The 27,199-nt window shown below is 48.3% G+C and overlaps 2 protein-coding genes across 2 annotated transcripts; one reads left to right on the top strand and one right to left on the bottom strand.

Moving 5' to 3' along the window:
• Positions 1 to 3,003: 3,003 nt before the first annotated feature.
• On the top strand, positions 3,004 to 14,980 carry LOC117055915 (gastrula zinc finger protein XlCGF57.1-like). The gene is made up of 4 exons (XM_033165859.1): positions 3,004 to 3,219; positions 8,472 to 8,592; positions 11,321 to 11,434; positions 13,174 to 14,980. Exons 1-4 carry the CDS (start codon positions 3,196 to 3,198, stop codon positions 14,508 to 14,510), a joined length of 1,596 nt encoding a protein of 531 aa, XP_033021750.1. The 5' UTR covers positions 3,004 to 3,195; the 3' UTR covers positions 14,511 to 14,980.
• A 3,516-nt stretch (positions 14,981 to 18,496) lies between these two features.
• Positions 18,497 to 23,437, bottom strand: LOC117055891 (tigger transposable element-derived protein 3-like). The gene is made up of 2 exons (XM_033165824.1): positions 23,149 to 23,437; positions 18,497 to 20,663 (listed from the first exon to the last, which is right to left on the bottom strand). Exons 1-2 carry the CDS (start codon positions 23,186 to 23,188, stop codon positions 18,718 to 18,720), a joined length of 1,986 nt encoding a protein of 661 aa, XP_033021715.1. The 5' UTR covers positions 23,189 to 23,437; the 3' UTR covers positions 18,497 to 18,717.
• Between the last annotated feature and the right edge of the window lie 3,762 nt (positions 23,438 to 27,199).

Consider the following 27,199-nt stretch of genomic DNA (forward strand, 5'->3'; position numbering starts at 1 on the left):
CCCCTCCCCACTCTCTCACTATATATAAGGGTCTGGTGACTTCTGTTTCAGTGTATCTGAAGAAGTGTGCAGGCACACGAAAGCTCATACCAAGAACAAATTTAGTTGGTCTCTAAGGTGCTACTGGAAGGAATTTTTTTATTTTTTATTTTGTTTTGACTATGGCAGACCAACACGGCTACCTACCGTACCTGTAACCAAACAGTAGATTTGTGAAATTGATGTATTGTGCGCCACCACAAAAAAAAAAAAAACAATTTGCAGTGAGAATAACCCCCCCCCAAAAAAATGCATTAAAATATTAGAATAAAAACCTCCCATTGTTGTCTCTCTTCAGTAAACAAAAACATATCTGCCTTGATTTGAAAAGATGACCAGGTTGGTGCCAAGTGACCATCTGTGAGGAGGGAATTCCACAGAGGGGTAACAACAAGAAAGGAAGGCCCATTCTCTCGCTACCATCCAGACCTCTCTTGGAAGCAGCAGAAAGAGAAGGGACTCAGATGAGGATCTCTGGGTCTAGCCAGGTTTATATGGGGGAAGGCAGTCCTTTAGGACAAAACCAGCACTTTGGATTGGGTCCAGATACAAATTGCCCATTGGGCCAGAACCAATGTTGTATGTTCACACCCCGATTAACAATCTATGCACCATGTTCTGGTTTATGAATCATCTTCAAAGGCAGCCCCATGCACAATGCGTTGCAGTAGTCGAACCAGGAGGTTACCGGAGCACAACTTAAGCCAGGCTATCTCTGTTCAGATAGGGGTGCAACTGGGCTACCAGCTAAACAGCTACAAGTAACTGTCGTTCCAGTTTTCAGTGGCCATGAAAAAGGCAAATTCCATGCTAGAGGGCATCGTTTAGTCGTGTCCGACTCTTCGTGACCCCATGGACCAGAACATGCCAGGCACTCCTGTCTTCCATTGCCTCCCACAGTTTGGTCAAACTCATGTTGCTAGCTTCGAGAACACTGTCCAAGCATCTCGTCCTCTGTCATCCCCTTCTCCTTGTGCCCTCCATCTTTCCCAACATCGGGGTCTTTTCCAGGGAGTCCTCTCTTCTCATGAGGTGGCCAAAGTACTGGAGCCTCAGCTTCAGGATCTGTCCTTCCAGTGAGCACTCACGGCTGATTTCCTTCAGAATGGATAGGTTTGATCTTCTTGCAGTCCATGGGACTCTCGAAGAGTCTCCTCCAGCACCATAATTCAAAAGCATCCATTCTTCGGCGATCAGCCTTCTTGATGGTCCAGCTCTCACTTCCATACATTACTACTGGGAAAACCATAGCTTTAACTATACGGACCTTTGTCGGCAAGGTGATGTCTCTGCTTTTTAAGATGCTGTCTAGGTTTGTCATTGCTTTTCTCCCAAGAAGCAGGCGTCTTCTAATTTCGTGACTGCTGTCACCATCTGCAGTGATCATGGAGCCCAAGGAAGTAAAATCTCTCACTGTCTCCATTTCTTCCCCTTCTATTTGCCAGGAGGTGATGAAGCCCTTGTCTTTGGTGTGACCACATTTGGAATGCTGTGTGCAGTTCTGGTCACCTCACTTCTGAATACCAGTTGCAGGAAACTGCAGGAGGAGGGGAGAGTTGTTCTCGTACTCTTGTACTGCTTGCTGGTTTTCCATAATGGGCATCTGGTTGGCCACTGTAAGAATAGGATACTGCACTAGACAGACCACTGGCCTGATCCAGCTGGCTCTGTGGTGCAACTTGTGCTGCAATGACAATGTTGGACCCAATAATAACCCCAGGCTGCTCACTTGCCCCTCCTTCCAACAGAGAGTAATCCCATCATCCAGAACAAGATGTATTCCACTCATCTAGGCTAAGTACCTTCCCAGGAAGAGCGTCTCAGCCTTATCCGGCTTGAGGTTCAGTTTATTGGCCCTCATCCAGTCCATTACAGAGGCCAGGCACCGATCCAGAGCCACACCTGCTGGAGCTGTGCAGGAGAAACAAGAGTTGTGCATCATCTGCTCCCAAACTCGAGAGCTTTTGTGCAGAAGTTAACTCAGTATGGGGGAGCAAATTGAATCCTGTGGAACCCCCAATCCATGCTAGCTGGGGCTGATGGGTCATAGTCTCAAATATCTGGAAGGCTGTTGTGAAAGTTGTGACACCCACCCACCAACTCAGAGGAAACCTTGAGATAAACACACTGCCCATTCACAGCAGCAGTAAACTGGGAGTAATGCCTTCAAGAAAACATGTGCCCTAAGGAGCATGCAGAAGGTCCCTGGTTCAAGACCCGATTGCATCTCCACGTAGGTATAGGAGACCCCTCTGCCTGAAATCCTGGACAGCCACTGCCAGCCAGTGTAGTCAATACTAAGCTTGATAAGCCAATGGTCTGACTTGGTATAAGAGGCAGTGTTGTGCGGTGGCTAGTGTCGGAGTAGGACCTGGGAAACCAGGGATCAAATGCGCACTCGGATCTGAAGCTCTCTGCCAGTGGTTTCTTCTCAACCTAACCTACCTCACAGGGTAGTTGTGAGGATTAAATGAGGAGGGAAAACCATATACATGCTGCCTTGAGCTCCTTGGAGGAAAAGGTGGAATATAAATGCAATAAATTTATAAATTAAATAAGGCAGCTTCCTAGATTCCTGGCACAGGGCTGCAGCTTGGTGGCAGAGCATCTGCTTGGCACCCAGAAAGTCCCGGGTTTTAATCCCAGCCAGGTAGATCTGGGAGAGGCTTCCTGCCTGAAACCCTGGAGAGCCGCCGCCGCTGCTGCTGCCTGCCTGTGCAAGCACTGCAGTAGTGAGCTTGGTGGAGCTTGGTGGAGCCAGACTTAGTGTTAAGGCATCTCCCTAGATTCCTATGTCCCGAGTCCTTTCACAGCTGCTGCAATGGGAGAGGAAAGGGGCTGAGAGACTCTTGACAAACCCCACCTCCAAAAAAGAAGAGACCACGCTTTCGCAGCGTTGCCTTTTCTCAGGGCTCGCTCCCCAGGCCGGACTCCATTTCCCAGGATGCTCCGGGAGGCGAGGCTGGAAGGCCGAGAGCTACTCTTCCTCCTCCTCCTCCTCCTCCTGGAGATTGCAGCATCCCGCATCGCCTGCTCTGGTCTGGACAGGCGTCCGGGGCGCCTTTCATCCGCCTAGCAAGAAACAGCAGCAGCAGAGGCGTCCGCGGCGCCTCCTCCTGCTGCAATCTGCATTCTGCCTTTGTCCTGCGCCCCGCCATGGCCTCGGGGGCTCATGCACAGGTAAGGGGGCAGACGCCGGGCCTTGCGGCGGCGGCAGCAACAGTAACCACAGCAGCAGGAGATGTCTGTTCCGGGGAGGGGGCGGCGCTCGCCTTTACTCTTCCCTTACTGCGGGGAGAGAGAGCAGAGTCGCAAACTCCGCCCGCTTCGAACGGATCAGAGCCCAGGCGCTGCTGCAGCAAGGGCGCCTCTGAGCACGTGCAGAGTGGCCCCCACCCTCTTCCCCAGTGGGCTTGGGAGGCAGGAAAGGGTCTCTCTGCGCCCCCAACCCTAAAGCTTAACGAGGTAACAACCCCCTAAATCGAAACAGCAATAAAGAGGGGCTTTAAATTGGGGGGGGGTCGTCTTTTTGATGAACTGAGAATGGTTATTCCCCGCCCCCCGTCCACACACCTGTTCCGCGAAGGTGGGTCCAGGGGGAGGCGAGGGGAACTTAGGGATCCCGCATTTTCAGCGAGGCTATTCAGGAGGGCAGTGGGGAGGATATTTTTGGGGGACCAGCTGCGGTTTAAATCAGGGTTGGAATATGATGGAGGCAGACCAGCCAGCCCCTCTGCCCCCTGCCCCTAAAGACATGTCTGGCTTCTGGGATGGGTTGGTCTAGCTTTCTATTAGCCTGGTGCTTTCCTTCTCCAGTCCAGATGTTTTGGACTACAAATCCCATCAGCCCCTGCCCACATAATGGTGTAGCAGCTACACCAACATGTGGGCAGGGGCTGATGGGATTTGTAGTCCAAAACATCTGGAGAACAGTAGATTTGTTTACTGAAATATTTGTATGCTGCTATTTCATTAAAACAAAATCAAAGTGGTTCACAGTAGTGCGTGCGAAGAAACCATATAAAAGTGAAAATCAGGCATCAGTTAACTATTATCATGATACGTATTCTTAATTGCCTGCATGGGCCTGGAGGAATAAAAAAGTTTTCAGCAGGCGTGTTTAAAAGGTAGAAGCAGAAAGTTGGCCTAAATATTATTTATTTGTGTGCTGGGATGGGGAGAAAGATGTAACACACAGGATGGTGAACAATGGGGAGTGGTGCATCTTGCACATTCGCCCCTTGGAACTCACTGCTACAGGATGGTTGGGGACACTGATGATATACATGCATAATAATTCTCCATATATCAGGAGCAGATCTGATGTTGAGTTAGTCTGGCTGAGGACGACTGGCTTGCCATAGCAGCCTGACACCAGGTGGTAGATCACCATGTTCCTTCCCTTTGGCTCCAAGAGAGTTTTATTTGATGGAGGGTTTACCTATGCTTGAGCAATGCAGCCATTTTAAATGACAGTAAGGAAACAGGGGTAATGAAGAAGTGAGAACAGAGTTAGGCCAGAACAAAAAAAGTTAATGTGGGTCACATTAGAGGTACTGGAGAACAGAAGGTAAGAAACAACAACATTATCATATATCATATCCCTATGTTGTTAAGATGATAAAGCATCTCAAAGATGATCTCTAGGGTCTGAAAACCAAGCCTTATGAGGAACGATTGAGGGAGTTGGGTATGTTTAGCTTGGAGAAGAGAAGAATGAGAGAAGATATGGTAGGCATCTTCAAATATCTGAAGGGCTGTCCCATGGGAGAGGGAACAAGCTTGTTTTCTCCTGCTCTGGAGGATAGGACTCGAATCAATGCCTTCCAGTTACAAGAAAAGAGATTCCAACTAATATATCAGGAATAACTTCATGACAACAAGAGCTGCTCAACAGTGGAACGGACTTCATTGAAGGTTTTGAAACATAGGTTAGGTTCCCATCTGTTGTGGATTCTTTAGCTGTGATTTCTGATTTGCAGGGGGTTGGACTAGATGACCCTTGGGGCTACCTTCGAACTCTACAATTGAATGATTCTATGACGTCTTTGGAGAGACTTACGAGAGTGAAAATGTTACAATCTACCATGCTATGTACCTAAATGCTCCCCTGGAACTCACTGGGACCATTTTCAACCTCCATGTTATGTTTTGTTGAGCTTGTTAATTGTTCTTTCAAAAATGTAATAAAAATGTTTATAAAAACAAACACACAAACTTCAGTGGGTGTTCCTGAAACAGGAAGCCCTTCTTCTTCTTTGAGAGAGACACCTTCCTATCCTACACAACTGCTGCTCAGACCAATGTAAGAAAGCACATCTAAGGCTTTACCCAAGCAAACCCACAACCTGCGGTTCAGATCACACGCTGTCCAGATACGGGTTGAGTTTCAGTCCGGTGTCCCTGATGACAGAGGTGCCATTCAGCAGCTGCCCCTGATGACAGTGCAACTTCATTCTGGATGAGCGCTGGCCCCTCATGCTGTGGGAAAGAAGCACACTCCCCCCATCTTCCCCGAACACCACTGCTATTGTTGTTTTGAGTGGATCCTCTGCCTCTGAAATGGAAGCAGCTGCTTGAAGGAAAACAGGAAGCTGTTAAGTCACGCAAGAAGCTGTATCTCACCAGACTATAGAACCATCTAGCACAGTGTTCCCTGACTGGCAGCAGCTCTCCGGAGTCTCAGGCAGGGAGGGTCTCCTTTACATAAGAACATAAGGAGAGCCTGCTGGATCAGGCCAGTCGCACATCTCTAGTCCAGCATCCTGTTCTCCCAGCGGCCAAACAGAAGCCCCAGTAGGACCCGAGCACAAGAGCAGCCTCTTCTCCTGCGGTTTCCCGCAACTGGCATTGCTACCTGACCCCAGATGCATGGAGAAGCCCTTTTTCCTTTTCTGTCCTGAAGCTTCCTTGGCTGAGTTCTAGTACGTATTTCAAGAACATAAGAAGAGATTCCTGTGGAAATGAGCAAGCAGAGTTCAAGGGCAAGAGCACCGTGGCCTCCATAGTTTAACTATTCTGAGGAGGGATTTTTATGTTCCCTTCCACATTAAAAATATATATATATATTTTTAAAACCACCTTGCAGATAGGAAAGTAGGAGACTAGGGCAAGAGTATTGTCTCTGGTGTGATGGTTGCTGCAGGGGTGTGCAGGTTTTGTGTCTGTCCCCCCCCCCCATGGAAATCCTTAAAAAAATACATCCCCTTCCTCCACTTTCGTGAGGCACCATTCCACATCCTCATGGTGTGAAATGTGTTACGCCAGCCTTTTCATTTGTGTCCCACCTTTTCCTCCAAGGAGCTCAAGGTGCTTTACATGGTTCTTCCCCCTCCCTATAGAATCCTAGAAGAGTAGACTTGGAAGGGACCATGGTGGTCATCTAGTCCTACCCCCCTGCAATGCAAGAATCTTTGGCTTGAACCCACAACCCTGAGTCCCATGCCCACATATCCCCACAACGACCCTGAGAGGTAGGTTAGGTTGCGTGTGAGTGACTGGCCCAAGGTCACCCAGTGAGCTTCATGGCTAAGTGGGGATTTGAACCCAGGTCCCGGTCCGACACTCTTTTAACTACTACACCAGACTGGATCAGTGATCAATAGGTGAGGACTATATGGAAGCAGACAGCAACGGGTGCTTCTAGAAAAAATACTGGTGGATTGAGCACCCTAGTGCATTGCCGTTATTGATCATGCAAATAGAATGAGTTGGCATATGGAAACAGTTATATACTGCCTTTTGACACCCGGATAGCACGCAGGTGGTTTATTATTATTATTATTATTATTGACCGCAGCTTGAACAGAGAAATTTTGCATTGCCGTTAAGTCTTTTCTAATATATGCCTTGGACTAATAATAAATGCAGTCTGGCACAATGACACCCCATCCTCCATCCAGCTATAAAAATCTGGGACAGATATAGATTAAAACAAAGTCCTGCAACCTCCTGACAATCGTCTAAGCCACCACGAGCAATTAAATTGGAATGGAGAAGTAGGTAGTTATGCCATCTGGGGAAAAGCACAGATTATTGAGAATATGTGATCATATATGCGGCGGGGGGTAGGGGGTAGGAGAGCTCCCCCCTTTTATAAATGGTTGCAGTCCAAGTGTTTGCTGGATATTCAACAATTGCAACAGCATGATATCCCCAGGGAGAGCCTATAAATCTGGAAGCCCTCCCTGAATAGTTAAAGTGGCACCAAACTCCAATTTTAAAAGTCGGCCGTAATATGTCCGCTGGAGAAAATGGAGGACTTTAATTACGGAAGGTTTTGTGTGCGCATGAGATTGGGGGAGAGATTATGGAGAGAGATCCATCCTTTCCTTGGCAGATAATATTCCGCCTCTGCTGACTTGAAGTAAAGCAGTTTCTCTGCTGGTGGCACCTAATGCCTTTAAATTTTGAAGGTATACTGTTGATCAGATCAGTGTCGGAAACGTGGAAGTGCTGTAGAGGGTTTCGCAGACCCTTTGCTGGAGCAGAGGGAGGATAGAAATACTTGACTGGGATTCTGCTTCCAACATCATCTGTGCCACATCATGAAGCATTGCCAATCTCTCCATCCTCTAGTTCTGCTATTTGAAAGGAAGGGTTTCAGAAAATGAAAAGGCAATTGGATATTTAATTTGACAACAAATTAGGAGGGGGATTCCTTGTTCGTTTTTTGCTCTTGCTTCTATTATGCATTTTGTGTTCTTATTTTGTATTTTACTGTTGTGAACTGCCCTGTCATCTTCGGGTGAAGGGCAGTATACAAATAAATAAGCAAATGAAACAAAATGGAAACCCTCAGGGCTTCTTGACAACCGAGAAACCAGGTTTTTAAGGATTTGGTGTCCCGTGGAGTTGGATGCTTAGACTAACTGCAAGCCATGTTTTGTTCTAGGGTGGAGTTAATGGTTCTGATCTCTTAACCAGTTACAGGTTTGAATGGCAAGTGCTGGCTGGGGCTGATGGGAGTTGTCCTCCAAAACATCTGGAAGGCTACAGGTTGGGGAAAGAAAGTGTAAGGCTTCAAGGGAGGGTCTGCTGTCTAATAGGAGCAGCTCACAGATGTGTAGAGTTGGAAGGGATCCCAAGGCTCATCTCGTCCAACCCCCACAGTCAAAATGTGCACCTCCGGCCATATTCTGTGGCTCTCTTTTGCTAACCTCTTGTCTATGGATGCCCTTTCCTTCCTTCTTTCCAGCCCATCCATCTTCCATCTTCCTCTCTTGACTGGCCCTTCCCAGCAAACACACAGAGAGCCCTCAATTCATAAGAGCTAGAATCATAGAATTGCAGATTTGGAAGGGACCCCAAGAGGCATCCAGCCCAATCCCCTGCAAGGCAGGATGAGGCCTGTGAGGGCTGTCGTCATCACACCCTCTAGCAGAGGGAACTGTCCAGAACTCCATCCCAGGTTCCCTTTCTCGTTGCCGCAGGTGATGTTTGAGGACGTGGCCGTCTATTTCTCCTTGGCGGAGTGGGCGGAGCTAGCAGAATGGCAGAAGGACCTCTACCGGGCCGTGATGGTGGACAACTATGAAGCGGTCACCTCTCTGGGTAAGGATTTCTCTCATTCCCTGCTTGGGTGTCCTTTGATGTTCCTGAGAGCCTGGAGACAGCAGATAAATGATCCTGGCTTAGATTTGTCACGGTTTGCAGTGAGGAGAGGATCTCTTTGTTTGAACTGACGCGGGGGGCTGATGTAAGGTTTTGCAATCTGCAAACTGTAGCCCAAGCACCAGTCTGAAACTTTTTGTTTGACTTTAGACCAGCGTTTCACCAACTTGGTGCGTGCATAAGAGCATCGGAAGAGGCTGGCTGCCAGATGAGGCCAAAGAGAGCGCATCTTGTCTGCCATCCGGTTCTCATGGTAGCTGAGCCAGATGCCTCAGTGGAAAACCTGCATGCAGGAGGACCAGATTGCAACAGCAACAACCCTCCCCGTTTGCCATTTTATTTCATTGAATTTATATCCCGCTTTTTTCCACCCAAGTTGCTCAAGGCGGCGTACGTGGTTCTCCCCCTCGTCCTTTAATTCCCACAACAATCCTGAGAGGTAGGTTAGGCTGAGCGGCAGTGACTGGTCCTAGGTCACCCTGTGAACTTCTTGGCTGAGCTGGGATTTGAACCCTTGTCTCCCAGGGGACAGTCTCCAGGGGACAGCCAGGTTTCCTGTGAACATGTCCCCAGATGCTGTGGATACAGCTGGTTCCCTCACTTGACAGTCCATCCAGGAGGACGCTGCTGGATAGCTGTCAGGGATTTACAGTACTCCTTCCCTTCGATGTTGCTCATGAGTAAAGACAAGCTTTTAGGTAAGCTAAAACTATTAATTGTCCATAATGGAATTACAGAGTCTCTGCAGCCATGACTGCTCAGACAGTTTCACTTTCTCGGAGTGGCAGGCTTCCTCTCGCCCGCCAACACAACCAACGGCTCGGCACCCTAAAATGATGTCTGTGTCTCCTCCCCCCGCCCCCGGCTCATCTTCCTGTCTGTAACTGACGGTGCTGTGTCTCTGTTCTGTCATCCCCAAGCCTGGCATCTCCCTCTCTTCCGGAGACATTTCCTGATGGGGGCTGGAAGATGAGGATGAATCTGGGTGGCTGTTCATAGAATCCTAGAGTTGGAAGAGACCCCAAGGGCCATCCAGTCCAACCCTCTGCCATGCAGGAAAAACCATCAGAGCATTCCTGACAGATGGCTGTCAAGCCTCTGCTTAAAGACCTCCAAAGAAGGAGACTCCACCACACTCCTTGGTAGTGAATCCCACTGTCGAACAGCTCTCACTGTCAGGAAGTTCTTCCTAATGTTTAGGTGGAATCTTCTTTCTTGTAGTTTGAATCCATTGCCCCGTGTCCGCTTCTCTGGAGCAGCAGAAAACAACCTTTCTCCCTCCTCTACATGACATCCTTTGATATATTTGAACATGGCTATCATGTCACCCCTTAACCTTCTCTTCTCCAGGCTAAACATACCCAGCTCCCTAAGCCGTTCCTCATAAGGCATCGTTTCCAGGCCTTGGACCATTTTGGTTGCCCTCTTCTAGACACGTTCCAGCTATAACCCAGCGACCCCCCTTCCCTGGAGGAATCGCTATCTTCTCTCCCAGCTCTAGCTTGCTCCTCTCTCTCTCCCTGCTCCTCCCGAGTAGTCCTTCTTTCCCCGACAATAGCCTTCTGTAGGAGTCCTGGCATGGTATACAAGAACTGATAGGAATGCTAGAGGGATGCTCTTATTTATAACCTTAGGTTGCTAGTATGAATTTTGGGAATGTTCAGGGTGGCAGGAGAGGATATATTGTTTATTAATATCCTTCCTAACTTGCGTTAGAAAGTTTCTTTTCTTAGCAGAGTGCATTCCCCTTTACACAGCAGAAAACTAGTTGCAAACTCATGTGATTTTCTTAAGACAATACACAATTCAACCTAGCTTGTCCTCATGGTGTTCTGATATTTTCCTAGTAAGACCCCTTGAATCCCTCCTAAAAGAATTAAGACACCACAGTCCTATTCACAAATAACAAAAAGAAAGTTTACTCATGATCAGGCAGAGCACAGTGTGATCCCTGAAGGCAGGCTTTAGGCTTAAAGTTACAAACCTATACTAACAGGTTTATCCCATAAAGAAGATGACCTTGAAAATGCAAATAAGGTTAAAATTAAATTAAGATTTTAAAAGATTAGGGGATATATACAAAATTATATTGAAAGACCTGAACTCCTATCAGAATGAAACAAGTTCCGTGGGAAAAATAAGCTTAGAAGGAGAAAAGAAGGAATTCAAAATATTAGTATTGAAAATAATAGTATAATTAATAGTATACAAGAGAAATGATAGAAGACAGAGGATATTGCAGCTGAGAAGATTGGAAGCCCAGAACTGGGTGAGGTGGGAGATGGTGGAAGGGTGGTGGAGGTTAAGGGTGGTAGAGGGGTGAGAAGGAATGTAAAATGTTATTTATAGGCATAACCAATTATTTTTTACACAATTTATGGGGGAATGTATGTATGTATGTGTGTATATATATTTGTATGTGTCTAGTAGTATGTTTTAATATTAATTTTTTTCAATTAAATAAATAGTGTGTTGGTCTGCAACCTGGGAGACCTGGGTTCGAATCGCGACTTGCCGGGCGGCCTTGGGCCATTCGCCACCTCTCAGCCCGGCCTACCTTGCAAGTTTCTTGTTGTGGGGAGCAAGGGGGCCCCCTGGAGAAAAGGATGCTATATCCTTGCAAGAAATGAAGGGGAAATAAAGATGCTGTCCTCTGCTCCCACGACAGGGCACCCGTCCGCCAAACCCGAGATCATCTGCAAAATCGAGCGCGAAGAGGAGCCTTGCATGGAGGAGCCCCTCGAGACCCCCAAATGGAAGAGACCCCAAAGCCCCTGGCTGGGTGAGTTGGGGGTTTGGGGGGGCCTTTCCTTGTTCCCCCCATAAGTGGTCCTTACCGGTGTTGCGGTCAGGCCTACGTGGCGCTGGCCTCACAGATAACGCAAACTCTGACCGGCAGCATCTCGGAATGTGAACCAGGATTGGGACCCGGGTTCAAATCCCCACCACCAGCTCCCTAGCGCTGGAATTGAGCCGGTCCCCGTCTCTCCTGGCCCGCCTCGCAGGGCTGCCGTTGCCATGAGGCGGCCATGTACGTCACCCTGAGGGAAACTTGGGATACGAACATAACCATAAGGACAGAGATCAGTGTTTTTACCTCAAAGTTATCCCGTAGTTTTGCACAGTAGGCTTAATCCCAATCCATCCTGGAGGACGACATCTGAAACTCTTCCCGGACTCATGAGGCGATTCCGTCTTATTTCAGATTATTTCGAACCGAAACTTGTGTCCAAATGCCTCCACCTACCGCCCTTCTTTTTGCATAAAAAGCTTTGGGGGTTCCCCCCCCTTTCAATCCAGCATATATAAACTTTTTTTGAAATGAAGTAAGTTCAAATTCTCATGGGGGGGGGGAAGTCTCCTGAGGGAATTAGCCATTCTACATTTATTTGGCTGCGGCCTTCTGGAGGCTGTTGCCGTGGAAACGCTCCCCTGAAGGAAAAAAAGGCGGGAAAACGCCTCAGGTAGAGGACCGCTCCTGTGTCTCCCATTTTGCCCCCATCCCTGCCTATTCTGAGGAGAAACGTGTCTGACCTCTCCACAGGAAGGATCCCGGATCCCCTTAGATTCCTCACTAGATTCATCAGCTCCTTAAGTCCCTGAGGGAGATACAGATAACCTGAAGGCCAGAGAAAAACCACAAAGGCTGTGGTACCGAGGGAGGATTTTAATTTTTCTTCCTCACAGAGGAAAAATGGGGCCTGTCAAGCTGACCAGAGGCAAGGAGGCCGGAATGGCTCCTGCCCCTGGAAGAGGAGGCACAAGTCTAGTCATCCTAATGATAATGATAATAATATACTTATTTGTACCTTGCCCATCCGATTGAGTTGCCCCAGACAATCTGGGAAGCTTCCAGCATAAATAAAAACATACACAGGGCTGCCTTCAGATGTCTTCTAAAGCTTCTATAGTCACTTATCTCCACAGGGTGGGCGCCACCACAACATGCCGAAAATTTCAAATCAGTTTTCCATAACCTTTTCCCAACCTGAAAGCTGAATATTATTATGCCCCAAATGATCCCTCGCCCAGTGTATCGTTACAGATCTAACCTGTTCATCCTTTGTATGCCATTCCAAAAGTACATTTTCGACAGTAATTTTGTATTTTCTAGCAAGTCTTTTTCAAATCTTGAGGTCTCATAGCTGAAACCTTTCTTTTTAACTTTCTTAAAGGTATCATTTAGTTGGTGAAGGTGTAGCCAATCAGTTAATAAATCCCTTATCTCTTCACAAATTTTCAATTTCACCTGACGTTCTACTTCGGTTAGCAGCTCTCCATATGCCGCCCAATTACTTCTCATATTTAGCTTTTTCAGAGATACCGCTTCCAGTGGGGAAAGCCACCAGGGTGTTTTCTGTTCTAGTACCCAGTTCTTTTTTTAAAAAAAACAACATGATTTTATTAAAGCTTTTTTCATAATGCAGTAAGATCAAATGAAGTTCTTCTCAGGGATTGAATGTGGGGTTTCTCCCCGAGTCGGTGATGGTGAGACTTTCCCTTTCCCTTTCTTCCCTGCAGGAGATGGGATCAGGATGGAAGACGAGGACGAAGGCAGAGGGGCAGTCCATGTCGGGAGGCGCAAGAGGAAGAAGGTGGCCCACGCTTCCAGAACGGAGAAGCCGGTGACCCGGGCGGCGAGCACACAGGACGAGGACGAGGGTCCCCCAAAGTTGACGCTGAAGACGAAGCCCCCCGAGTGCCCTGAGTGCGGCAAGAGCTTCCTGAGCAACGTGGCAATGGTCATCCACATCCGGACACACACCGGGGAGCGGCCATTCAGGTGCCACCTGTGCCCCAAGGGCTTCCCCTCACGGGGGGACCTGAAACGGCACATCAAGACCCACCTGCGCAAGAAGGAGGACCCCACAGCCGGCGACGCCACCCCCAGGGTGCGGAAGTGCCTGACGGCCAAGCTCCAGCTCCTGCGCCAGCTAGGGGCCGCCCCGGGCCCCAGGAAGCCCCACACCTGCGCCCAGTGCGGAAAGAGCTTCAACAAGAAGCAGGACTTGCGCAAGCACCACGGGACCCACTCGAGCGAGCGGCCCTTCTCCTGCCCGGAGTGCGGGCGCAGCTTCCGGCTCAAGCAGATCCTGGTGGCCCACATGAAGGTGCACGTCGGGGAGCGGCCCTTCTCCTGCCAGCAGTGCGGGAAGCGCTTCAGCCAGAAGCACCACGTGGAGAGCCACCAGCGCGTCCACACGGGCGAGAAGCCCTTCTCGTGCACCACGTGCGGGAAGCGCTACTCGCAGAAGCAGCCGCTCATCAGCCACCTCCGGGTGCACACCGGGGAGCGGCCCTACGCCTGCGCGGAGTGCGGGAAGACCTTCCGCAACCAGGCCACCCTGACCATCCACAACCGGATGCACACCGGCGAGCGGCCCTACCGCTGCCTGCTGTGCGGCAAGACCTGCAGCCAGCTGCAGCACCTCAAGAGCCACCAGAGGGTCCACCGCGGGGAGCAGCACCTTCTGCAGGCGGGTGACGCCAAGGCGCTGGCCCTCAAGAGGGCCCGCGAGCTGAAGGAGAAGCCCTACCCGTGCCCCAGGTGCGAGAAGCGCTTCCGGGACGAGGAGATCATGCAGACCCACTTGAGGACGCACGAGGAGAAGCTGGCGAAATGTGGACTCCTTCCGAGCGGAGCCAGCCCTGGGGAAGGCCCTCCTCTTCCCGTTCAGGCCCCCAAGACCCTGCCAGAGTTTAAATCCATCGGCAGAGGGACGGGCGCAAGCAAGAAGCCTCCCTCTGCGCCCCAGCCTGGCCCGGCAACTGGGAAGAGGGCCTTCGCATGCTCCGATTGTGGCAGGAAGTTCACCCAGGCGAAATACCTCACCATGCACCGGAGGAGCCACACATGAGGGAAACCTGTTTGGGTTGGAAGGAAACCTGGTGGTGCATTTTAAGGATACCTTTGTGAGCAAAGGCTTTCTTTGGAGCAACTAGCGTGTGGAAGCTACACAGAAATCTTCCTCTGGCCCATATAATGAGGTTGGGGGAGGTGGAGAACAAGGGGGCAAAGTATGTTTCTAGCTTGAGCTGAAATAGTTCCTGCAACAAAAGCAGTTATATTTCTTATCTTCCACCCTCACCCCCTTATTTTGAGTATCTCGCCCATGGAAGATTTCTGTGTAACTTGCAAGCCTGTAGCAGTTGTCCTCAGCGAAGGGATTGCTTCGATTCCTTATCCCGTGGATGCAAGGGGACTGCAATAACTCTGAACTCTTTGTAGCTCTAGATCTAGTGGGACAGTGTGCAGCATTCCTTGAGTCCTTGTTGCAAAGGCTTCTGGGTAGCTGTCCTACATGGGGAAGTGCCCAAGAGAGGGGGAGAGAGAATTTAAACTCTCCTAATGAACCTGTCAGAGTTGGATTTGTCCATGGCAGTAGGAACAGGAATTCACTCCCATAGGATGTGGCTACAGTCACTAGGCGAAATGGTGCTTTAAGATGGATCTCCCAAAAGCTTATTGGATAGATTTTACAGCTAAGGTTGGGAGCTCAGTAGGAGTAAAGGAAGCTGTCTTATACAGTCAGGCCATCTGATTCGGTATTGTCTGCCAGCGGTGCACCAGGGATTAAAACAGAATACATTCTCATTCAGAAAATGACCCTGAGACACACTGTCACTGAGCTATGAGCCTTCCCCATCATTCAGAAGCAGTGTGCCACTCACTGCCAGCTGCAAGGGACAGGCAGGGGAGCAGAGGAGCCAACTCCTAGGGGCCAAGCTCCCTATGCCTCCCCCCAATACAATATTTGCGGGGCCACAGCCCCCACAAAGTTGATCATAGAATCATAGAGTTGGAAGAGACCCCAAGGGCCATCCAGTCCAACCCCCTGCCAAGCAGGAAACACCATCAAAGCATTCCTGACAGATGGCTGTCATAGAATCATCGAGTTGGAAGAGACCACAAGGGCCATCCAGTCCAACCCCCTGCCAAGCAGGAAACACCATCAAAGCATTCCTGACAGATGGCTGTCAAGCCTCCGCTTAAAGACCTCCAAAGAAGGAGACTCCACCACACTCCTTGGCAGCAAATCCCACTGTCGAACAGCTCTTACTGTCAGGAAGTTCTTCCTAATGTTTAGGTGGAATCTTCTTTCTTGTAGTTTGAATCCATTGCCCCGTGTCCGCTTCTCTGGAGCAGCAGAAAACAACCTTTCACCCTCCTCTGTATGACATCCTTTTATATATTTGAACATTGATGAACATTGACATTCAAATGGTGTGCGTGTGCAGCATCATGTGATTGATTATGTGGGGCGGGGCTTTCCTCCCCCCCCCCCATATATTATTCAAGTTGGCACCCCAGTGATGAAGGTTGGTTCCACGGCAGAGCCCTTTAACACTGCTCAATCAGCAGGATGAAGAATTAAGGCGGGTGACCCATCCAACACTTTAGCATAGCAGCGTAGTCTCCTTGAGAAATTTGGCAATGCCAGCTCCCATGGGCAACTGCCTAAATAATGTTTCCCCGGAAGCAAATCCTCAATTCAGCCTTGTATTTAAGCCCTCGCCTGTGAGAGTTGTCTCTAGGCGAGTGCATGGGATTACGACTTAATGTGCAGCCAGGCTGGTGAATGGGGGACAGCACAGAAATGTGGCAGGTTGCTGAAGGATTCTACATTCAACTGAGCTACTCACCCAAGTGGTAATCAGACTACTAGCTCACGTAGGCTTATTTACAAGGCTGCCTGAATGATAGAATTTTAGAGTTGAAGGGACCCTAGGGTCATCTAGTCCAACCCCCTGCAATGCAGGAATCTGCAGCTGTCCCATTTGGGGATCGAACCTGCGGCCTTGGTGTTCTCTGCACCATTCTCTAACCCTGCTTTGAGAGGTAGGATGAGTATGGGCTTAAATTACTGGTTTCCTCTTTTCAGGCACAGCAGTTGCTTATTAATGTATGTTTCACTTTGCTGTTTTAACAAATAACATTGAAAGCATTAATGAAGAATTGCTCTGACTGCAAAATAGAAAACCAGTAACTAAACCCCTGCTCCCTTGCAGGGGAACAGGAACTGATTAAGAGCCACCACAGGAATGCTATACAAGTGAATAGGAAGTGCTTGAAAGAAAAGGGCAAGGAGGAAACAACCAATGAAAGGGAGACATGTCACTGGACAGCCTTGCTCTCCTATTTCATTTTAAGACCAAAACATTGACACAGATCAGGACTGAAAAGAGATGGGAGGAGAACACAGGTCCTTTGAAATGCAATGGTTCGGCAGTGATTCGGGTTGGGAAATATGTGGTTTTCAACATTGTAGGCTCTCCTAATGTTCTTAAAATTCCAGTACAGTAGTTAAATAGGTTGTTTGATAGCTTAAAAAAATCTCTCCTTTTAAAAAAGACGCTGTAGTTGATTAGCTTTTAAAGTTCCATTTGGGAGTTGATCATTTGCATGCTTGTTGTAGAGGGACGTTCCTGGATTTTTAATTTATATAAAACCCAACCCGCAGCTGCTTTGCTGTGGAGTTGTGATCAGATATCTGAGCTGGTGTGGTCTGTGTTATCCAAAGAATTATTGGGTTGGAATTGCCAAGATTGCTGGACACAAATTAAACCCAAGTTTGCACAAAGCTGTCTACAATACTTGCTGTGGGGTGACCTTTTTGCTAATCAAAAGGGTTGGCAGTGAAATCCTGTGCGTGTTTATACAGAGGCAAATCCCCCTGAGGACTTTGTGTTTCTATGGGATTATAGCCTGTTTGGGGGTTGTTGGTTTTTTTATTATTATTATTAAAATGTGATCATCTGTTTCCCCCAAGTGAACTTGCATAGATATGTATAAAACAGGATGGTAATTTTTGTGAATTACTAATTTCTGTGTGCTTTTTCCTTCTTAATTTACCTGGGTGAATTAATCCCCACTTTAATGGGCAACCACCATTTCAATTTGTCGTACACGGAACACATTCTGAAGCCACCAATGATGGAGAGAAGGTTCTGAAAAGAAATGATAGTTGCTGGATGAACTGATGGGAGGAGCCTGGCTTTCTCAGCTGAGTTTAATTGAGGAAGTCTCTCTCAAAGGTGCCACCATTACTCAGATGCAATAACTTTGGCTGAACCATTCAGAATAATGCAATGAATATACAGGACAGGAGCTGTCCGTGGTGGCGTAAAACTGCTGCAGATTCTTTCTAATGACATAATGCACAGACTCTAAAGCCCAGTCACAGTATCTTGCTTTATTATATATTTCCAAACGGTTGACAAAAAGGTCAGTGAGCATCTCTTCCAGCCCTTTTAAAAGACAGGTTGTATTCCTACATCACAAGGTTTAGCACAGGGAGGTGGAGCCTGCTGCCTTCCACATGTGGGGCTCCAGGGTCCCATTGGCCCCAAACGGCATGATGAGGAAGATCAGGGATCATGAAGCTCAACAACACCAGGAGGACCAAAGGCTCTTGCCACGATGGTGTGGAAGACATCTTGGATGTTGCCATGCTTTCATTTCCTTTTACTCTTAATTTTAATTGGTAATAAAAGAATAGTTCTTGGAAAGTGTCTATAGGTTTTACCGCAATCTAGCAGTATAAAATTTTTTGTAATGAACTAAATGAATAAATCTTCCAAAAACAAGTCAATGAACTGGCTCAGTTAGAAGAGTAACCACTTTTCAGGAACAATTAAAGAGCCTTTCAGCACTTTAAACGTTAATGAAATTGGATTGGGGGACAGAGAAAAAAACCTGTTCCAGAGCCCCAGATATTTCCCATCCTAGATATCTTGAAGAAATTCACAGCCATGAAAGCAATGCACTGATTCTCACTTTTATGCAATCTTAGGGGAAGGGATTTCCAAAAAACCATTCCCACCGTTACTTCCCAAGCCCAAGCCCAAGCCCACCTGATGACGCTGCAGCAACCTCCCCCCATCCCTGCCATGCTGGCAGGGGCTGATGGGAGTTGTAGTCCAAAACATCATGGAGGGCACAAACTTGGCAAAGGCTGTTGTACAGGTAATGATTATTTTTTAATTAGTCAATGCCTAAAATGACTGGGTGGATTCAGAGGGCCACACATGAGATTCAAAGAGAGCTACATTTGATGTTGCGGCTCAGAGTCCTTCTCTGTTCAAGCCTTTTGCCCTTAGTACTTGCATATTAGCCAGAGACATTCCATGAACCACATCCTCCAGCTTGTAGAAGGTCTGAAAGACGGTTGAGGATACCGAGTGGCACTCAAAATAGCGCCTCAGTGTGGCCAGACTCTCCATGACTTCTGCCTTGGAAGGGCAGGGCAAGTTCTCCGCCTTCTCCTCTTCCTCTGCAGCTGCACAGGCTGGTTCTTGAACCCCTTGGAGCATCTCAGCACCCTCCTGGTCTCCAAAACAATCCAGCTCCTCATCAACCAGCACAAACTGTTCAAATTGTTGCCGGTCCTTGAACCCTAGGGCTTGGACCACGTCCATGGGAGGAGCTGGGATGCGGAGAGCCAACCCAAAGCCCGCAGCTTGGAAACAGCTTGTGATGGTCTGTGGACAGACATCTAACCAGGCTTGGACTATCATATGAACAGCGTCCAAAAGAGTCAGGTGCTTTGAGAGTTCGCTTGCAGGAACTGGGGATCTGCTGTCGAGCACAGCAAGGAGGCGGAGAAGCATCCTCCTCCGGTAATGGCATTTGAAGTTCTGGACCAGCCCATGCTCAAGAGGATGGATCCGGGAAGAGCCAGGAGGCATGAAAACCATCTTGGTATGAGAGAGCTCAGTGTCGGGATGTGCCGCACATGGGACCAAAAACAGCACCACGCTCCTCTCTGCGCGTTTCATGTCCTCGTTGAATTTCTGGAGCCACTCAGTGAAGATGGTCGCTGTCATCCATGCCTTCCTATCAGCTCTGTAGGTGACTGGCAACAGGTCCTCCCTGTCAACCCCTTGAAAGCCAAATGGCCTTCGTGCCTTGCCGACAATCAGAGCGTCCCTCTTGTCTGAAGCATCCAGATTGGTGCAGAGCAGGACAGTGAGCTGGTCCTTGTCTCCCTCTCCACTGTCCCAAGCTAGGCCTTCTGGGGTAGCTCGAAACAGGATGCCAGCCTCCCCGCAGGCGTAGATGTCACGGGGATCGTATTTGTTTAGGATGTAGGGCAGGACGTTGCTTTCCCAGCCCTCATCCTCCAGTTCCTCGCTGTTCTCTTTCTCCTCCAGAGGTCTTTCATGCGCCGCTTTCTGCCTTGCTTTGAAGCCACGCAACCAACCCAGGCCTGACTCCAGCTCTGGCTTCCTCCTGAACATCTTGGAGAGATCTCCAGCCTTCTCTTGCAAATGCATCCCATTGGCAGGGGTGCTGGACGCACACCTGTGCTCAAACCACTGCAGAAGGGCCACTTCACCAGCCATGGTCTTCTCCTCTAGCTTGCGCTTGCGCCCTGGGTTGCCGTTCTTGCACCACTCGGCCAGGATGCGCTCTTTGTTCTTGATGATGCGGCAGATCTGGGGCTGGGAGACCCCAAACCTCTTGGCAAGTTCGCTCTGGGAGACCTTGGGCCCTTCCAGCATCTCTAGCACCCGGACCTTCTCTTGCAGGGAGAGCTCCTTCCGCTCTTTCCTCTGCACGACAGTCTCGCTCGACAGAGGCGAAACCCTCTTCCTGCAGCTGATGTGGTTGCTGGCATTCCCTGCCAGGCAGGCTCCCTGACCAGTGGCGAGAGCAACATGCTCCATCAAGCTCCTTCCACAGTCCCCGCAGATGTATGAACATTGCCCGGTGTGGTTCAGACCGTGCTTTTCTAACTCTGCCTTTTGGGCAAAGTTCTTCCCACATTCCAAGCACCAGTGGGGCATCTCTCCCATCGGGGCTCTGCAGATCCCAAAGGCAGGCACACTGGGGCCACATCCCACTCTGTGGTCCATCACCAGACCCTCCTCACTGGCTGCAGGAGGGCTGAGTCCATTCTCTCCACCTTTTCCAGGCGAGGCGTTGGCAGGAGGCAAGACCTTCTGCCTCTTTGCATACATCTCTGGTACCTCTTCCTCCTTCACTCTTTTCAGATGCTGGTCCAATCCTGGAAAAGAAAAAGTGCAGAGAATCATAGAATCCTAGAGTTGGAAGAGACCACAAGGGCCATCCAGTCCAACCCCCTGCCAAGCAGGAAACACCATCAAAGCATTCCTGACAGATGGCTGTCAAGCCTCCGCTTAAAAGACCTCCAAAGAAGGAGACTCCACCACACTCCTTGGCAGCAAATTCCACTGTCAGACAGCTCTTACTGTCAGGAAGTTCTTCCTAATGTTTAGGTGGAATCTTCTTTCTTGTAGTTTGAATCCATTGCCCCGTGTCCGCTTCTCTGGAGCAGCAGAAAACAACCTTTCACCCTCCTCTATATGACATCCTTTGATATATTTGAACATGGCTATCATATCACCCCTTAACCTTCTCTTCTCCAGGCTAAACATACCCAGCTCCCTAAGCCGTTCCTCATAAGGCATCGTTTCCAGGCCTTTGACCATTTTGGTTGCCCTCCTCTGGACACGTTCCAGCTTGTCAGTATCCTTCTTGTTAACTGAGGGTTAACTGAGTGACCAAAGGAAGTGCAATGGACTCTGTATGGATTCTATATGTTATTCTGTCTAACAGACCACCCTTTGCCAGGTGCCCTCCATATGTTTGGGACTACAACTCCCATCAGGCCCAACTAGCATAGGGGTTCTTTGATCATAATGGGCACTGCCCAGAAGAGCCCGGTGGCTGGATCTTTCAGACAGAGGACTCGTATTATTTCTGCTTTTCAGATTATCTGCAGATAGGCAAAATCTTGTTTAAATGGGGAAAAGTGTGGGATGTGGGACTTGGATAAGAAGGGCATCATTGGGACGCTGCAAAACGAGGTGATCACTGAACAGCTTCATGGCCACACTAAATCCCCCCATGGAGAAGAATTCCCTCTTGAGAAGAAGGACAAGAATACAAGGAGAGTCTGCAGGATCAGGCCAATGGCCCACCTGGTCCAGAATCCTGTTCTCACAGTGGCCAACCGGATGCCTATGGGAAACCCACAAGCAGGATTCGAGCACAAGAACAACTCTCCCCTCCTCCGGTTTTCTGGTATTCAGAAGCATTGCTGTCTCCAACTGCGGAGGCAGATCAGAGATATCCTGGCTTGTAGGCATGGGGCGGGGATATTTTAGAAGGTGCGGGGCAGGTGCCGGTGGGGGTCTCTGTTTGCATGACTGGAGCCTGGCAGGTATGAGAGAGTATGCCTTGCTGGACCCACATTTTAACCTTTAAGCCAGGGGTCAGCAAACTTTTTCAGCAGGGGGCCGGTCCGCTGTCCCTCAGACCTTGTGGGGGGCCGGACTATATTTTGAAAAAAATGAATAAAAAATGAATGAATTCCTATGCCCCATAAATAACCCAGAGATGCTGTGGCGTTTGCCCACTCAGTATGATGCTGTCATATTGGGGGAGAGTGTGAAAGGGTCAATAGGCTGACCAATCAAAACCCAGGGGCGGAGTCTAGCTGTGTTTAAGACTCAGCACAGAGGTTTGGGCAGTTAGTTCAGTCAGTTGTTCAGTTGGGATAAGAGAGAGATCAGTTGGAGAATTCAGTTGGTGGTTGTGAGGGTGGTGTGTGGAACGTTGTGGTGGGGAGGTAGAGTGAGCTATAGACAGGAATGAGAGCATAAAGTGTAACAGTGTATATAATATCAAAAGCTTGTTGCTGAGTGAGAATAAACTTGATATTCTTTGTTCAGCTTTAAAGCCTGACTGAGAGTCATTGTTTATCAGGGAGGACCTGGTTGGTGGCAGCGGTATAGTGGTGGCACAGGGTCCGTGAAACGACTGGGGGCCCTGTGTGATCGCCACAGATGCATTTTAAATAAAAGCACACATTCTACTCATGTAAAAACACGCTGATTCCCGGACCGTCCGTGGGCCGGATTGAGAAGGCGATTGGGCCACATCCGGCCCCCGGGCCTTAGTTTGGGGACCCCTGCTTTAAGCCAACCCTACTCTGGTAGGATTTGGTGCTCCCCCTGTTCCTTTCTTCCACCAGGACCCTAAGTCAAGGTTGCACGCTGCATAGCTGAGTGACAGGGCTAGCAAACATTTCCGCCCATTTGCAAGGCAGGTAAATGCTGTCGTGCAAGAGTTGCAGGTTCCCCCACCCCAATTCATGGCTAATGGGACAGGGCAAAAGCAATTTTCATTTGCACTTAACATTTTGGTGGTGAGGTCCATTGGAAGAATCCTCCTCCTCCTCCTCCTCCTCCTCCTCCTCCTCCTCCTCCTCCTCCTCCTCCTGAGGAACCACCGTGAAACACTCTCCTCAACCCCATGCATGTGTTGGCTGAGTTGTTGCTTCCAAGGAGGTGAGTGGAAATCACTCTGCACATGCCCAAGGTTACTCTCTACTCTCTCCCTTTTCTTTTTCTTTTTCTGCTGCAGCTGTGAAAACAGCTTCCAGGACTAAAAGTCACCAATCGCCGCATCTAAAATTAATCCCTCAAGCTCTCCGCTCTCCGGTACTTCTTCAGAGCCAACCTTACCTGAATCTGTATCCAGTGGAACCTGGTCTTTTTGAGCCATCCTTCACCAAGCCACGATGGAGGCTCTTGGCTGCCTCCCGCCGCTGCTGCTTTGAGTATCCTCGCAGCACTCAGAGGCTTCAGAACCAGTGTTGGTACCAACAGAGGATGCAGGGAGGAGAGAAAGGCTGAGGATGGAGGATGCTGGAAGGACCAGAGTCCGAGCATCTCCTGGAGAGGAAGGAGAGTGCAAGGCTGCTCCCACTCCACCCAAAAGTCACAGGGCAGGTGAGGGAGTAGAGGCCTGTTTGCTGCTGCTCATGGGATGCTGCTCAGCTTCTCCCATCCAGCAAATCTCCCCACCACCTCTCCACCGCCAGCCCCGTCCTCTCTGCCTGCTCTATGTTCATCTCTCCAATTGGTGCTGTGCCTTTCTGTTTAGGATTTCTTCTTGGCCTGGATTGGACAAGGGATCCCTCCAATGGGCAGCAATGGAGCTAGAGGAGAGAAAAAGGGAGAGAGAGAGGGAGAGAGAGAGAGAGAGAGAGAACAATGGTTCCCTGGAAAAACCAACAGCGATTTCCCCAGCAAGAGCTAGACAGTCTTTCTTGACGCAGCATCCCCACAGACTGGGGCAGGACGGTGCTGGAAGAGGACTAGGATGGGAATCTCTCCTCCTCGCACAGGCAAATTGCTAGGGCTGCAAAAGCAAGCCGATTTGCATTTATCAAAACCAGGTCTTTAAATGTAGGGGAAGCCACCCCACGACCCACTGCCCCCTTGGTTCCATAAACTCACGCCCAGTTGCCCCCTATGCTATATAAAAAAGCATCATTTGTAATAGCGGTTTGCGCAGCCCGCTAAGGAAGCTAAGGAACATAACAGCACAATGAAATTCAAAACAGTGACAATTAATTGCACAATTATTCAAATCCCAATTAAAACCATTTAGCTTGATCCAGTGATACCAGCTTTTCAAAGTCTCCATGAGACTCATAGTCTCAAGGTTGTGGGTTCAAATTAAATACATTTAATTAATTTAATTAATAATAAAAATAAAAACCAGGGGAAGGAAATATAGTAAAACATCCCTCCCACCTACTCTAAAAAGCTATAAAGGTAAAGGTAAAGGGACCCCTGACCATTGGGTCCAGTCGCGGACGACTCTGGGGTTGCGGCGCTCATCTCACTTTACTGGCCGAGGGAGCCAGCGTACAGCTTCCAGGTCATGTGGCCAGCATGACTAAGCTGCTTCTGGTGAACCAGAGCAGCGCATGGAAACGCCATTTACCTTCCCCGCCAGAGCGGTACCTATTTATCTACTTGCACTTTGATGTGCTTTTGAACTGCTAGGTGGGCAGGAGCTGGGACTGAGCAAGGTAATTTATTGTTGTTTATTGTTTCAACCACCAAAGATCCTATCAATCACAGTGTGTGTGTCAGTGTGTGTGTGTGTGTGTGTGTGTGTGTGTGAGAGAGAGAGAGAGAGAGAGAGAGAGAGAGAGAGAGAGAGAAAGAATGCCAGAGTTTGTGGGTGCAAGACACTCATGGATTTAGTAAGTGTTAGAATTCCTGGATTTAGTAAGTGTTAGAATTTAATCAGTGTTTGGAGTATTAAGGTGGGCTGCCAGATGCTGAATTTAACAGTGTCAAAATACAAACAAAACAACTTTTCCTGCTCAGGAAATCTCCTAGGAGAAGAGCCATCATGGAGGACAAAAGGAAGGTGATTAGCAAACCAAATATTCTGAACCAGCCAGCAAATGGGGGACAGCCCCTCCCTGAGTTCCAAGATAGTGAGCAGAGAACAGTTGTTTAGGATTGCAGTGGGGAAGATGTGAGCTAGAGAAAAAGGTGTCAGTCTTTTAAACGCAGCAAGCTGGAGAGGGGGGCCAGAGCACAATGTGGGCTGCCTGTTTGAATCTGAGGCTGCAGCGAAGGGAGAGACGGGACTCTCTTAGAATATAATGCTGTGAAATCGTAGGCTCAGGTTGTGTATATATATGTTAATAAACCAGATATCATAAAGACACCACGGTCTCTGCTGTGCCTGATTTCCAAAGGAAACTCGAATCCTGGGTAAGCGCCTGGATTCTCGGATCACTCGGAGATTGGGGTGGCATGTAATCAGGGATGGACTTTGGTATATATGGAGGCCTGAGTGAGGACAAAATTTGGTACTCTAAATATTTATTTGGTGCCTTCCCCCCTCGCCTTCCGTTCTGCACATGCTCTCTAGTGCACTGTATCATAGTTGTGGTAAAACTTGATCTCCCATCTGACCAAGACCTAATTTTGTCTTGGTACCCATATATATCTATAGGTTTTATTATTTTTGTTGTTGTTATTATTTTGTGCCTCCTTGGCTTGCTGCCCTAGTGTGTGAGCGAACCAACCACACAGCCTTTAATCCGGATCTGCATGTAACAATATATGCACACTAATACAATAATTTAAAAAGAAAAATAGCACCAGCCAAAATATATATTACATTGAAATATACCCAAAATAACAATATGCACAGGTTATCATTATTGTTGTTATGATGTATGTATGTATGTATGTATGTATTTTTCCTTTTGGTAAATTATTATTTATTAAATGTGTTAGTTGTTGCTTCCAACGAGGTGAGTGGAAAGTCGCCTTTTTGCCATAGCAAAAAGGTGACTAACACATTTAATAAAGAAGATCAAACCTATCCATTCTGAAGGAAATCAGCCCTGAGTGCTCACTGGAAGGACAGATCCTGAAGCTGAGACTCCAGTACTTTGGCCACCTCATGAGAAGAGAAGACTCCCTGGAAAAGACCCCGATGTTGGGAAAGATGGAGAGCACGAGGAGAAGGGGACGACAGAGGATGAGATGGTTGGACAGTGTTCTCAAAGCGACCAACATGAGTTGACCAAACTGACAGTGGAAGACAGGAGGGCCTGGTGTGCTCTGGTCCATGGGGTCACGAAGAGTCGGACACGACTAAACAACAACAACAACAACAACAACAACAACAATTATTTATGGACCTAATAGGTATCTCAAGCCATTTGCACATGTTGCCATGCAATCAATCCATGCAGAATGTAGGCACCCTACAGGTATATATAGAAATGAGCAACCCAGTGATATTTTAGGGAGCAGGCTAGCAGGCGGGGCCCCTGACTTACATTATAGGAGCCTACACAACACACAAACACTGTTGCTGTATGTAGGTTTTATTTTATTTGCTTTTTATCTTATATTTTGGAAATGTACATCCAGTTCTTTCCCCCTTTAAATTTTTTTGGGGGACCCCAAGAGAGTGGGGCCATGAGCTATAGCTTGTTTAGCTTATACGTAAATCCGGCACTGTATCCTATAATATGGCATGTTAAACACGTAGATCATGATCTACCTAGGTAGATCACTGGGCGTCTGTGGTGGATCACTGGTAGATCACTGGCTCCCTGCAAAGAAGCTCAACAAGATTGGCTCAACATGTTTGCCCTGCACCTCTAAAAAAAGGCTCAACAACTTTGACCTGAACCAAAAGGGGGTAGATCACTGCCAGTCTTTAACTCTGTGAGTAGATCGCAGTCTCTTGGGAGTTGGCCACCCCTGCCTTATGGGGTACACATAGAGCCCTTGTAGAGTCCTTTGTAGGTTCTCCATCCGTAGGAGAAAATAACAGAGGCCAACTAGAGAATACTGAGAAGCAAAGCAGCTAGCAAGCCTGATCTTTATTAAGGCTGTTGCAACAGGGTGCTCCCCTCACACGCAGGAGATTGGAGGAGGACCCAGAACAAAGGCCTGCCTGCCCTTATTTATTAATATATGCTATGTGGTAATTTATGGACCCAATGAGTATCTAAAGCCATTTGCACATAACAAAACATGTATTTCATCAAAGTAATTGTTGAACTGAAATAGAATTAAAAAGAAGTATACTAATAGTGAAATACAAATTAAGAAGTGTATTAATAACATTACTTACAATCATAGGAGCCTACACAACACACAAACACTGTTGCTGTATGTAGGTTTTATTTTATTTGCTTTTTATCTTATATTTTGGAAATGTACATCCAGTTTTTTCCCC

Source organism: Lacerta agilis, chromosome 12 (genome assembly GCF_009819535.1).
Source record: "Lacerta agilis isolate rLacAgi1 chromosome 12, rLacAgi1.pri, whole genome shotgun sequence".
Taxonomy (NCBI): Eukaryota; Metazoa; Chordata; class Lepidosauria; order Squamata; family Lacertidae; genus Lacerta; species Lacerta agilis.

What these genes read in the sequence shown, in the direction of transcription:
- LOC117055915 (XM_033165859.1), top strand. Translation starts at nt 3,196, where the DNA reads ATGGCCTCGGGGGCTCATGCACAG. An exon ending in TGAAGCGGTCACCTCTCTGG is followed by an intron (nt 8,593 to 11,320) that starts GTAAGGATTTCT and finishes CTCCCACGACAG; the next exon opens with GGCACCCGTCCGCCAAACCC. An exon ending in ACCCCAAAGCCCCTGGCTGG is followed by an intron (nt 11,435 to 13,173) that starts GTGAGTTGGGGG and finishes TCTTCCCTGCAG; the next exon opens with GAGATGGGATCAGGATGGAA.
- LOC117055891 (XM_033165824.1), bottom strand. Translation starts at nt 23,188, where the DNA reads ATGGCTCAAAAAGACCAGGTTCCACTGGATACAGATTCAG. An exon ending in TCCACTGGATACAGATTCAG is followed by an intron (nt 20,664 to 23,148) that starts GTAAGGTTGGCT and finishes TTTCTTTTCCAG; the next exon opens with GATTGGACCAGCATCTGAAA.